Raw genomic sequence first — 12,550 nt, 5'->3', positions numbered from 1 at the left:
CGTCACAAATATAATTTTGTTATAATTTTGTGAACGATCGTTTGCTAGAAACGAGGCCGACGAGGAATGGGCTTAATGCATCAGTGGGTCAAGCCCAATGACTTAAGCCCACAAGGGTTGAGAACCCTAGTATAAATAGACCTCAAACAAGAGTTTGAGTTCAGATTTTTTTACTCCCACAACCCTAGCCGTCCATCCCTAGCCGCCCAAGCCTCTCGGCCGCCGCTGCCCCGCCGCACCGGCGCCGTTCGCCGCCGAAAACCGCCGGTTTTCTCTTTTTTTTTTTCTCTCGTATTTCCCTTGTTATCTAACCCCTTTGTATCTAGTGCTACAGTAGGAGGGGATCGGTTTATTCGAGGTGAAACCTGACTGGAGAGGAGCTGCAGCCCTGAAGACATCGCTGCACCGCCCCTCACGCTACAAGAGGTAATTAAATCGGAACTTTCGTAAATTTGATTCGAACATGTTTGTGTGAATTTTAATTTACGAGCATGAGTAATATGTGACTACGTGTTTCGATTTTTGCAATGTGATGAACAAGCATGTTTTATATTTTTCGGTTTAACATGTTTTAATAAAATCGAAAATTACCATGTGTATGGCGGAAGCGTTAAGGTACGTTGACTATGTGATTAGTTCATGCATGTCATCGAAACTAGTTCGATCTGAAAATTTTTAAATTCCGCATGCACGATCCCCAACATATATATATATATATATATATATATATATATATATATATATATATATATATATATATATATATATATATATATATATATATATATATGAATTATGATTCTCAATAATTATATATATAGTATAATTTTGTTTCAATAAATGCTAATATATAAAGGGAAAAAAAAAAATCAAGGGCCCTAATTTTTTTAAAAACTAATCGGGCCTTGGGCGATCGCATACTTTGCCTCCCCTCTTAGCCAGCCCTGCGATTGGCGGTGATCAATTTTTAGCAATTAAAACGACATTCTGTCGGCGTCGGTTTTTTCAGAAACTGAAATATTCGACTCTATAATATCGTTTTTATTGCTAAATATCGACCTAGAAACGTCGAATTTTTGTGTTCTTCAACCTTAGAATCACCCATACTGATTTCTTGTGTGTCCATAATGTCCACCTTTGCAAGTTTTAGTAAGATTTGAGGATTTTGTTTGATGAAGGTTTTTAGAGAATATGAAAGAGTTTTTTTTTTTTGAGAAAATATGTAGAATAAGTGTGAGGAAGAAGAGGATGGGATTTGTTGGTGAAATGAATTCCCTCTCGTTTTTCATATATTTGTTTTGGGTCTTGTAGTAGCAAATTAGGCCTAACTTGAATTAATAATATCAAAATTAATATTGGGGTTATATTTGTAATTTTCAGTCTTGCTTAAAGCAAGTTTATTTATATTTTGGTCTTGCATCAAGTAATTTCTCGCTCTTAAAAACTTTGAGATTGCAAATAGGGCGAATGGCAAAAAGGCCCATCACAAGGGACTTAAATGCACATTGATCCACAAAAAAAAAAAAACAGTCTTTCAAATAAACTCATCCCCATGTCTTTAGTCTAAAATACCCTCCATAATATAATTCTTAACAATTCCATCCATTATGCTATAACTTCCTTACATTACACATTGACCTCGGATTTAAACAAATATATCACATTAACCCCCAAAATAATAATTTTTTGAAAAAATATTTTCTTTTTCAGAAAATAATTTTTTGTCTGAATTTTTTTTCCAGCCAAATTCCGGCGTTGATTTTTTTTTTTTTTTAAATCTTTTTTTTTTCTAAATTTTTTTTCCGACCGGTCAACCGCCGTTGATCGCTGGTCTCCGGCGTTGACTTTTAATTAATATTACTGTCTTGGCTGCTAAATTACAGTCTCAGACAATAATATTACTGTTTGGGACAGTAATATTATGAATATTATATTTCCGAACATTAATATTACTAATAATACTGTCCCAAACATTAATATTACTGTCTGAGACAGTAATTTAGCAGCCAAGACAGTAATATTAATTAAAACCATTTTTTTAAGAAACAACAAAATTTCAAAAAAAAAAAAGTCAATTAACAGTTAAATTACTGTCTCCGACAGTTAAATAACTGCTGGAGACAGTAGTTTAGTAACGAAGACCGTAATATTAATTAAAATATTTTTTTAAGAAAAAAAAGGTCAATTAATAGTTAAATAACTGCTGGAGACAGTAATTTAACAGCCAAGACAGTAATATTAATTAAACTATTTTTTGTAAGAAAAAAATGTCAATTTACAGTTAAATTACTGTCTCCGACAGTTAAATCACTGCTGGAGACAGTTATTTAGCAGCCACGACAATAATATTAATTAAACAAAACTAAGAAAACAAAATTCAATTAACAGTTAAATTACTGTTTGCGACAATTAAATAATTGCTGGAGACAGTAACTTAGCAGACAAGACAGTAATATTAATTAAAATATTTTTTTAAGAAAAAGAAAATATATATATAAAAAAAAATCAATGCTGGAGCCATGGCGGTCAACGGCGGTTGACCTACCGAAAAAAAAATTCAGAAAAAAAAAGTCAACGCCGGAGACCGGCGGTCAAGTGCGGCTGACTGGCGGTTTCTGGTGGTGGCGGGTCCAAATTGGTGTCCAAATTGAAATTATGGTTAAAATTTGTTAATTGATGAAATTGGGCTAAATTGGGGTGTAAATCATGAAATTGGAGTTGAATTAGGTTTCAATGAATTGGGGGTAATTTTGGCATATATAAAAGAATTTTCCTTATTTGCAAATAAGTTTGAATGAGATGGATTTATTTGAAAGACAAAAAAGTTGAATATCCCTCTTTTAATTAAGTGTCCTTGTCATGGACATTTTTGAGATTAACCCTTGCAAAAATATTGGTTGCATAGTAAAGTGCTGATTGGGACAGGACGGGAGCCAGAATCTCAGTCCTGATTGCCGCCCTCAGAGTAGTTATCTTTTTGGGAGTATTAGCAATAACCCCCTCATCTAGTAAATGTAGTTAAGGAAAACCCTCATCTAAAAAATAATTAGAGAAAACCCCTTTTATTATTAGCTTGGATAATTCATAAAGGTAATCTCTCAATTATACCCTTACTCTTAACCCTAAATTTAACATGTCATGTTACGCCACTTCTCGTCTCTCTGCTCTATTCTCTCTTCTCTCTTCTCTCGTCTCGTTCTTTTTTCTTTCTCTTTTTTTTTTTGTTTTCTTTTTTTTTCTTCTGCTCTATTCTCTCTTCTCTCGTCTCTTGTCCTTTCTTCTCTCTCTCTCTCTCTCTCTCTCTCTCTCTCTCTCTCTCTCTCTCTCTCTCTCTCTCTCTCTCTCTCTCTCTCTCTCTCTCTCTCTCTCTCTCTCTCTCTCTCTCTCTCTCTCTCTCTTTTGTTTTTCTTTTTTTCTTCTCGATCTCTTATTCTCTGCTCGATCAGAATTCAGCCGGTGTCGTTAAATAATGCTCCGATGAATTGGCCGACATATTGGGTGAAGAACCGGTGCATCCATCAGAATTGGACACAACCCTTTTCTCATTCTGTATTGAACGAGAAGGAGCCTTCCCATTTGAAATATTTGTGGCAGGTTTCCCAAGGGCGAACAACCATCCATCACTCTGACCAATTCCAGCCTCAGTTGCTTTTGTCTGGTTCGAAACCAGCTAGTGTTACCTGCTGCCTTGACCTTACCTTCCATTACATTAAAGCAATTATAGATCAATTATGATTTTTTTTTCTATTTTATTGGTAAATAATAATCTTTTGCGACGGTGTGGGATACAGATGTGTGGTGTGGCGACGTTGTGGTGACGATGGGGAGGCAGATCTAGGGTTTTTTGGTGGATCGGGCAGGAGGACGGCGCGTGTAGAGAAATTCGCGCAAGCAGGAAACTTAATCAACTATGTACATATTCAGTAGTCGATTAAACCAATCGACTATGCTCTGGTAGTCGATTAAGGTTGACCGGCTCCAATTTTTTTTTTTTTGGATTTTTCGTTTATTGATTCCAATTGTATAAATCAATTATCATGTTTGTATACTTTTTGTATTTTGTAAAATATAGTTGATTTTGCTTTTTTTTTTTTTTTTTTGCAATTGCGATTTATTATGTTTAGTAGCAGATTCTTAATCGACTATGCTTCATCGTAGTCGATTAATATACCTGATATAGAAAAAAAAAAAGTTAAAGAATTTCCTTAATCGACTATGAAGCATAGTCGATTAAGGCTAATCGACTATGCTTCATAGTCGATTAAGGAAACTGATACAGAAAAAAAAAACGGAGAAAAAAAAAACGCTGAGCGCGTGACACAGTGATGATGTGGCGGGTGGGGGCAAAGCTGGAATGTATAATGGCTAAAAATAGGTGTGGGCTTTTCTCAAATGGAGAAAAATATTATGGACCTCTCTCTATTAAAAGAAATAATGAGGGGTTTTCTCAAAGAGTGCCCATCTTTTTTATTTTGTTTTAGGAAAATCATCGTATTTTTACTTAATCAAGGTAAATAACTAAAATCTTATTTCTTGTTGGAGAATGAATGATACTAGTTTATTCATCAAATCAAATAGGAGACCATATCAAAACAAACAATAATATTATTTTACTATCCAATCCCCGCAACTCTGCCCTAGAACCCGACCTCCACGGATTAAATTGAGTTGGATAATTTCACATATTGGAATGAAATTAGGGTTTTGGGTTCGGAATTGATGCATGCATGTGTTCTTATTTGAAGTCGCAATCTGATCGTGTTATCCCAATATGATAGAATAATTCCACCTGTTTATCGGAATAAATCGGTGAAGAGCCTGTTAAGAACATAGAACTCAATTGGAGAAATCGAAACTGAATTCTGTATTGCGTAAGGGAGAAACCCTCTCTGATCTTCGATCCCTTACAATTCCCTAACTAACTCCTATTTATAGAATATTTAAGCTAACTAACATCTAGATTTAGCAGCTAACAACTAATCCAAGTGTCGTCGCATAACTGGTGCTCGTGATTCAGCCTCCTTTCTTTTTTACTCGTGATAATGAAACGCGTCTTTATAAGTGAAAACGCGTCTCTTCCTTTACATCCAAACGACACCGTTTTGGTGGCTAACGGCCGTAACCGTTACAAACCTTCCCCCTTCAAAGACATGACCTCATGGCTGAAATGTGGGAAACTTGCGTAAGATCTCTTCACTGTCTTCCTAGGTAGCTTCTTCCTCCGGCAGATGGGCCCACTGAATCAACATTTGACCAACTGCCGCATTATTCCTCTGGACCATTCTTCGAGCTAACAACCTTACCGGAGTTAACAGCAATTCTCCAGACTCCGTCATAGGTGGCAGTTCACTCACCACCCTATCTTGATGCCCTACTTGCTTCTTTAACAAGGATACATGGAAGACTGGGTGTACCTTGGCTGTTGCCGGCAATTTTAGCTCGTATGCCACTTCCCCAATTCTTTTGAGTACCTCAAAGGGGCCACAGAACTTCGGCATCAACTTCCAGATAGGGCTCTTCTTAAGACTCAGCTGTTTATACAGTTTGAGTTTCAAGAATACCCAATCTCCCACTGCAAACTCTCTTTCACTTCTGTGTTTATCTGCCTGCATTTTCATCCTATCCCCGGCTTCTTGTAATAAGCTCTTCAAGTGTTGAATCATCTTGGTGTGGTCTATCAACCACTGTTCTACCCCTGCGGTTTTAATCTCCATCCATGGTCCATATCCCACTTGAGGGGGTTGATAACCATATAAGGCTTGAAAAGGAGACATTTTAATGGCAGAATGATAACTCGTATTATACCACCATTCAGCTAGAGCTAACCATGTTTGCCATTGCCTTGGGAACTTCCCACACATACATCTTAAGTAGCTTTCAAGGCATTGATTTACCCTCTCACTTTGGCCATCTGTTTGAGGGTGATAAGCAGTGCTTAGTTGCTGTTGTACCCCCAAGGAACTAAATAACTCCTTCCAAAACACACTGGTAAATATTTTATCTCTATCAGATACTACATAAGTTGGTAAGCCATGCAACTTATAGATCGAATCCATGAAGATTTGAGCCAGTGAGGATGCAGTCTCTAGTGAATCTATCCACTATAACCCAAATGGTATCTTTCCCTTTAGACAGAGGTAGTTTCTCAATGAAGTCCATTGTGATATAGGCCCAAGCCTGTTCAGGTATGGGTAGAGGTTACAACAACCCAGGCAATCTATTAGTCTCATGTTTGTTGATCTGACACACCCCACAATTCCTCACCAACTGCTTCACTTGTGTCTTCAGTTGTGGCCATAGAAATACCCCTTGCACCCTCTTGAAAGTATTCTGCACCCCAGAATGACCACCCAAGGAAGATTCATGCATAAATTGAATGATTTGCTGTCTCAAATCATTGGAAATGCCCACATAAATCTTACCTCTGAACTTCAGCAGACCATCAAGAAGATGGTACTCAGAAACATCCCAAGGTCTCATAGTTAAAGTAGATATAATATCTTGAACAATGGGATCATTAGTATAGCTGAGTTGAACCTCTTCTAACCACATAGGTTGTAACACAGTAGTTGCATGAAGGGTCCCTTGAAAGCTGGTTCCACATCCCTTCTAGACAAGGCATCAGCAGCCTTGTTTTCACTGCCTTTCTTGTATTCAATCCTGTAGCTATACCCCAATAATTTGGCTAAGTACTTCTGCTGAATGGGAGTAGTGATCTTCTGTTCCAACAAATACTTGAGGCTTCTCTGATCAGTACTAATAGTGAAGGTTTGATGCAGCAAATAATCCCTCCATTTTTGGACAGCCAACAATATAGCTAAGAACTCCTTTTCATAAACTGACAACCCCATACTCCTAGGTCCAAGAGCCTTGCTCAAATAAGCCAAAGGATGACCCTCTTGCATCAGTACTGCTCCAATACCCACATCACAAGCATCAGTCTCTAGTATGAAAGGTTTGGTAAAATCAGGAAGTTGTAGCACAGGAGTGCTAGCCATAGCCATCTTCAAGTGATCAAAAGCTATGGTGGCAGTATCACTCCACTGAAAGTTACCCTTCTTGAGCATCTCAGTGAGAGGCTTGGCAATAATGCCATATTGCTTCACAAATTTTCTGTAATAGCCAGTCAAACCAAGAAAACCTCTCAAGGCTTTAACATTTGAAGGAATGGGCCAACTCAAAACTCCTTGAATCTTAGCTAGATCAACCCCTACCCCCTTAGCTGAGATTATATGACCTAAATAGTCAATCTGGGGCTGACCAAAACTGCACTTAGAGGACTTAGCATACATTTGATGTTGCCTCAAAATAGACAGTGTGGTATGAAGATGACTGATATGAGCCTCAAGATTCTTACTGTAGACCAAAATATCATCAAAAAATACCAATATAAACTCCCTAAGATGAGGTCTAAAAATTTCATTCATCAAGGCTTGAAATGTAGTTGGGGCATTGGTTAAACCAAAGGGCATCACTTTGAATTCATAGTGACCAGAGGCAGTGACAAAAGCTGTTTTGTGTATATCTTCTTGTTTGACCCTAATTTGGTGATATCCTGCCCTCAAGTCAATCTAAGAGAAGATCTGAGCTCCTTGTAGCTCATCCAACAAATCATCAATTATAGGGATATGATAGCCATCCTTAACTGTAATGGAGTTGAGCTTCCTATAATCAATACAAAACCTCCAAGTGCCATCTTTCTTTTTGACCAGCAAGACTGGGGATGAGAAAGGGCTTACACTGGCTTGTGTGATCCCACTTTGAAGCATCTCATCTACTAATCTCTCAATCTCTTTCCTCTGAAGGTAAGGATACCTATAAGGTTGGAGTTTGAAAGGTGCCATACCTGCTTTGATCACTATTGAGTGTTCAGCACCTCTTTCAGGTGGAAGTGCTGTAGGCTCCTGAAACACATCTAAGAAGGCAGCCAAAATAGAATCCAAGGTAGAGGGACTTGAAGTGATTGGTGTGCTGACATCAATGGAAGACATCATACAGAGGCAACCAATCATAACCTTGCCTTGTCTAATGAGGGCTTCTATTTTCTCTCCACTGATGGCATGAATAGCTATAGATGGATTCGGCCCTTGCATAACAATTTTCTTCCCATTTTGATACCCTGTAACTCTTTGCTTGGTGAAATGGAGAGTGACTGGTTCCAGCTTCTTAAGCAAGTCCACCCCTACCACTAAGTCACAACCTCCCAATTCCAGTAATCTCACCCCAGTTTGGAACACATAGCTGCCCACCTGCCATTGAAAAGTAGAGCATTTAGAAGTGCTCTTAACTCTTCTCCCATCTGCCACTGCCACATTCAAGGGATTTGCAGCCTCTACTAAACATTGTAACCTCTTAGCTGTGTGGGGATCTAAGAAGGTGTGAGTGCTGCCAGTATCCACTAAAATAGTGATTGGCTGTTTGTTCACCATGCCTTGCAGTTTGACGGTGCTTTCACTAACTTGGCCAGCCATGGCATACACCGAAATTTTACAAGTCTCACTGTCAGTAGCATCTTCCACCTCCTCACAATCTTCCTCTTCACTGACCTCTTCTCCTAATATCATAAACACCTTCTTGCACTTATGACCATAGGTGAATTTTTCATCACAGTTAAAACATAGGCCCCTCTTCTTTCTATCTTCCCAATCTGCAGTGGACAACCTCTTAATTGGTGTGGGCTTCTCTTCTACTAAAGGACTGTGTTTAGCAGTGTACTCCCCATAACTACTCTTGGTGTTTTTATACCCCGTAAATGGCCCTTTTTGGTATGATTTCATGCTCTTATGCAGTTGGTCCAGTGCTCTCTCCTGCAGCTTTGCCATGCTAATGGCTGCTTTCAATGTCTGAGGTTTGAGCAATTTAACCATACTTCGGATCTCTTCCTTCAATCCACTGGTGAAACTATTAATGAAATATGTCTCAGATAGGGTCCCATTCATGTGTAACATGAATGCTTTGAGTTCCTCAAACTTGTCTCGGTAAGCCTCCACTGAGTTTTCTTGTTGCAGCTTGTTAAAGGTTTCTACCAGACTGTCACCTTCCTCTTCTCCGAATCTCTCCATCACCAAATCAACAAATGTATGCCAATCCACTGTCTCTCTCCCCTCCAGATAATTGGCATACCAGTGGTCAGCCTTTCCTTCCATGTACATTCAGGCAAACATTACTTTCTCATGCTCCGCCATTCGTGTAATGTAAAAGTATTTCTGGCTTTTACGAATCCAACTCCTCGGATTCTCTCCATTGAAACGGGGAAAATCTACCTTTGGTCCTTTATGGCCGCCATTAGTGCTTCCTTCTCTCGAGGATCCACCATTACCCCCATAATTATTCTCCGTTTGCCTATGCATGGGTATCGTGTATGTGTTACTTACCTCCGGCCGCCCTCGCGGCAGTTGCGCCGCTAGATGAATACTTCATCAAATCGAGTATCCGTCTTCTTTTGTGCTGCACCAATTTTCTCTTCAAAGTCCGATTGTAACTCCAATCGCAGATTCTGTTGTCCTCTGAATAAGCTCGCGACGTGTTGTTCCATGGATTTCACCTGATCCTCCATTGTTACCTGCTGCTGCTCCATTGCTTCCATCCGTGCGTTGTTCGTCTTCGCCATTGGTAGGGTTTCAGCGTGCGTTCGGTACCAGGAATATGCTCTGATGGCCACTTGTTAAGAACAGAGAACTCAATTGGAGAAATCGAAACTGAATTCTGTATTGCGTAAGGGAGAAACCCTCTCTGATCTTCGATCCCTTACGATTCCCTAACTAACTCCTATTTATAGAATACTTAAGCTAACTAACATCTAGATTTAGCAGCTAACAACTAATCCACGTGTCGTCGTATAATTGGTGCTCGTGATTCAGCCTCCTTTCTTCTTTACTCGTCATAATGAAACGCGTCTTTATAAGTGAAAACGCGTCTCTTCCTTTACATCCAAACGGCACCGTTTTGGTGGCTAACGGCCATAACCGTTACAGAGCCGCACGACGCCCATCGCCACCGCTAACCCTAACCCTCCTCAATGGCCGCGGTGCCTTCAACCACCGAGGATTCTGCCACCTGTCATTCCGGTCAATACACATACTCTACCGACGCTACCTCTTATTTTCACCTTCCGCCCACCGTTCCGCCACCCGTTTATCTGGCGGTCCCGCCACCAGTTTATCCCGTTGCTCCTACCATCTACTCTTTTCCCCAATATCAACAGGTAATTGTTTAATAATTTATTCACATTATTTTTTTTCTTTTAAGCTTTGATTGCCCTAGAATACATAATCCTTCCTGTAAACCTATTTGATTATTCAAAATGATGTTTTTATTTAGCTATTTGATGTTTAGCTCGCAAATTCGATTATAAAGAAAAATTAATGTTGAAAGAAGCCATAGATATTTTACTTTTATCTGTTATTGAATTTGTATTGCTTCCAAAATTTCCGGAATGTAGTTTTGTGCGTAGCCGTGCTACATTATCACTTGGCTTTAATTTATTTATGTATTTGATGATGTGGTTGTCAAAAATTTGTGATCATTGCATTGTCGAATTACTAAAGGACTGTTTATCGGTAGTCGACCGATAAACGTTTTGTCCCTATTTATTCGGTTTGTGTTCTAATAGCGGGTTTCGATATGGACATGCACAAGAATTATTTCAGAGAGACGCCCAATCAATAAATCCAAAAGCTCTTGAAAGTGTGAAAGCTGCAATTGCTAGTAGCAAAATTGAGCACAAAACAGAGACATTCAATAAGAGGAAGCCCATTACTCGAAAAGCTGCCGGCCATACTTGGGTGGACCCCACTCTTGCAGAATGGCCTGAGAGTACGTGCATACTCACCCCTCTATTTTAAATATTATACTCGAATTTAATTAGTTTCCGACGAAGCTCTAGCCTACGAGATCTTGTTTGATTCATTTTTTTTATATCCCCCCTAGTAAATTTGTCTTAGATTTGTGTCAAAAAGTTATTGTCTTAGCCAAAGTTTTTATTTTATTTTGTTAAAACTAGTCCCGGGTATTCTAGTATTTTAACATTCGAACCTTTACATTAGTATTTAGATCACGATCGATTATTATACACGGACCATCTCTATCAGTTTTATCTAGCACTCCCCTCTCTGCATTATGTATTCACCACTGTAAATAGATATAAAAAAGCTAGGATAATTTAACTGAGGCGTGCGTGCATTGTATAATTGGAATAGTAGATGACTATTTTCAGTTTAATACTTTGGTTAATTCTCAGCATAATTTGTCTGTCGTTTTTCATTCGTGTCCAGTACTTTAACCTTCCATCAGTTAAACTTGCAGAAAGCAATTGTTATTTATTGATATATTGTTGGCATTTTGCAGATGACTATCGTCTATTTTGTGGTAATCTTGGAAATGAAGTGAACGATGATATTCTGTCAAAAGCTTTTTCGAAATATCCTTTCGTTAATAGGGCCAAGGTATGTATTTGCCGTTGTACGATCTTTCTTCCCTGCATATATATATATATATATATATATATATATATATATATATTACAAGACATTATAAGTAACGGTGTGTTAATTTTAAAATTGGATTAGGTTGTTAGAGAGAAGAGTCTTGGCAAAACTAAGGGGTATGGATTTGTTAGTTTCTCCAACCAGGCAGACCTTGTGGCTGCGCTAAAAGAAATGAATGGTGAGTTCTGTATTTGCATCTGTGCTTTTTAATTACTCAATTAATAATTTATGTTTTATGTTTTTGGAGCTAAAATAATTTTGGTTTAGGGAAATATGTCGGGAACCGTCCAACTCAACTTAAGAAGAGCGACTGGAAGGCGAGGACTGATACCGAAGCTGTGGAAACACAAAAGGTACTGAGTATGTTTCACTCTCAGAGGGTGTATTGTGTATGATTCTTCACCATTGCCTTTTCGATTGTTTTTATTTATTCATAAATTGTTTTGGTTTTTCTTTCTCTTGCAGCAGCATTCTCAGAAGAAGACCAAACGACCCAGGAAAAACGTGTTGCACAAATGAGCAGAGCTGGCTAGTGGGCGACAAGCTAAAAGGAGAATGCTATATGTATTATAGCTGATGAATAAATAGTGTTATAACAACTCAGTTTTTGCTATCTAACTATTTCTTAGTTATTTTTCAATTATTTAATTAGTAGATATTTGTAATTAGTATGTATAATGGAATAAAATTAAAATAATTAATTCAAACAAATAGTTCTGAATTTATTAATATTAATAATATTTTTTAGATAATATTAAGGGTTAAATACGCTTTATACCCCTAGGGTATCTTTGGTTGGGTGGTTTGGATATATAGATAGCTATGAATGGGATATGGTATACTAGGAGTAAATTGCTGATTCACGGTGAGTAATCCACTATTTGATTGGAGTTACGGGGAAGAAATTCATAATACCCGTACTAACAATATAACCTTTTGTTTGGGTAATAACAATGTTTTATATGAGTTTTTGAGGTAAATTACTGGTTTGCCAATATCATATTTTGTTTGGGTGATAACACTGTTTTATATGGATTTTTGAGGTAAATTACTCGTTTGCCCTT

The 12,550-nt window shown here is 38.1% G+C and overlaps 2 protein-coding genes across 3 annotated transcripts; one reads left to right on the top strand and one right to left on the bottom strand.

Moving 5' to 3' along the window:
• Positions 1-7,571: 7,571 nt before the first annotated feature.
• On the bottom strand, positions 7,572-9,146 carry LOC148768013 (uncharacterized). Its single transcript, XM_088822736.1, has one exon. The coding sequence runs from the start codon at positions 9,144-9,146 to the stop codon at positions 7,572-7,574; it is 1,575 nt and encodes a 524-aa protein (XP_088678862.1).
• An 839-nt stretch (positions 9,147-9,985) lies between these two features.
• Positions 9,986-12,252, top strand: LOC105948950 (uncharacterized). 2 transcript variants are annotated; one of them, XM_088822828.1, is made up of 6 exons: positions 9,986-10,204; positions 10,650-10,815; positions 11,347-11,444; positions 11,568-11,664; positions 11,754-11,839; positions 11,955-12,252. In XM_088822828.1, the coding sequence occupies exons 1-6, from the start codon at positions 10,019-10,021 to the stop codon at positions 12,003-12,005; spliced, it is 684 nt and encodes a 227-aa protein (XP_088678954.1). In that variant the 5' UTR covers positions 9,986-10,018; the 3' UTR covers positions 12,006-12,252. The 2 variants fall into 2 exon arrangements, with proteins under 2 accessions (XP_088678954.1, XP_088678953.1); XM_088822827.1 differs by having other exon boundaries at positions 11,952-12,252.
• The last annotated feature ends 298 nt before the right edge of the window (positions 12,253-12,550 follow it).

This window comes from Erythranthe guttata, chromosome 9, assembly GCF_056151865.1.
Source record: "Erythranthe guttata isolate IM_541 chromosome 9, IM_541, whole genome shotgun sequence".
In the NCBI taxonomy this organism is placed as follows: Eukaryota; Viridiplantae; Streptophyta; class Magnoliopsida; order Lamiales; family Phrymaceae; genus Erythranthe; species Erythranthe guttata.
This window is presented reverse-complemented; position numbering and strand designations above follow the sequence as displayed.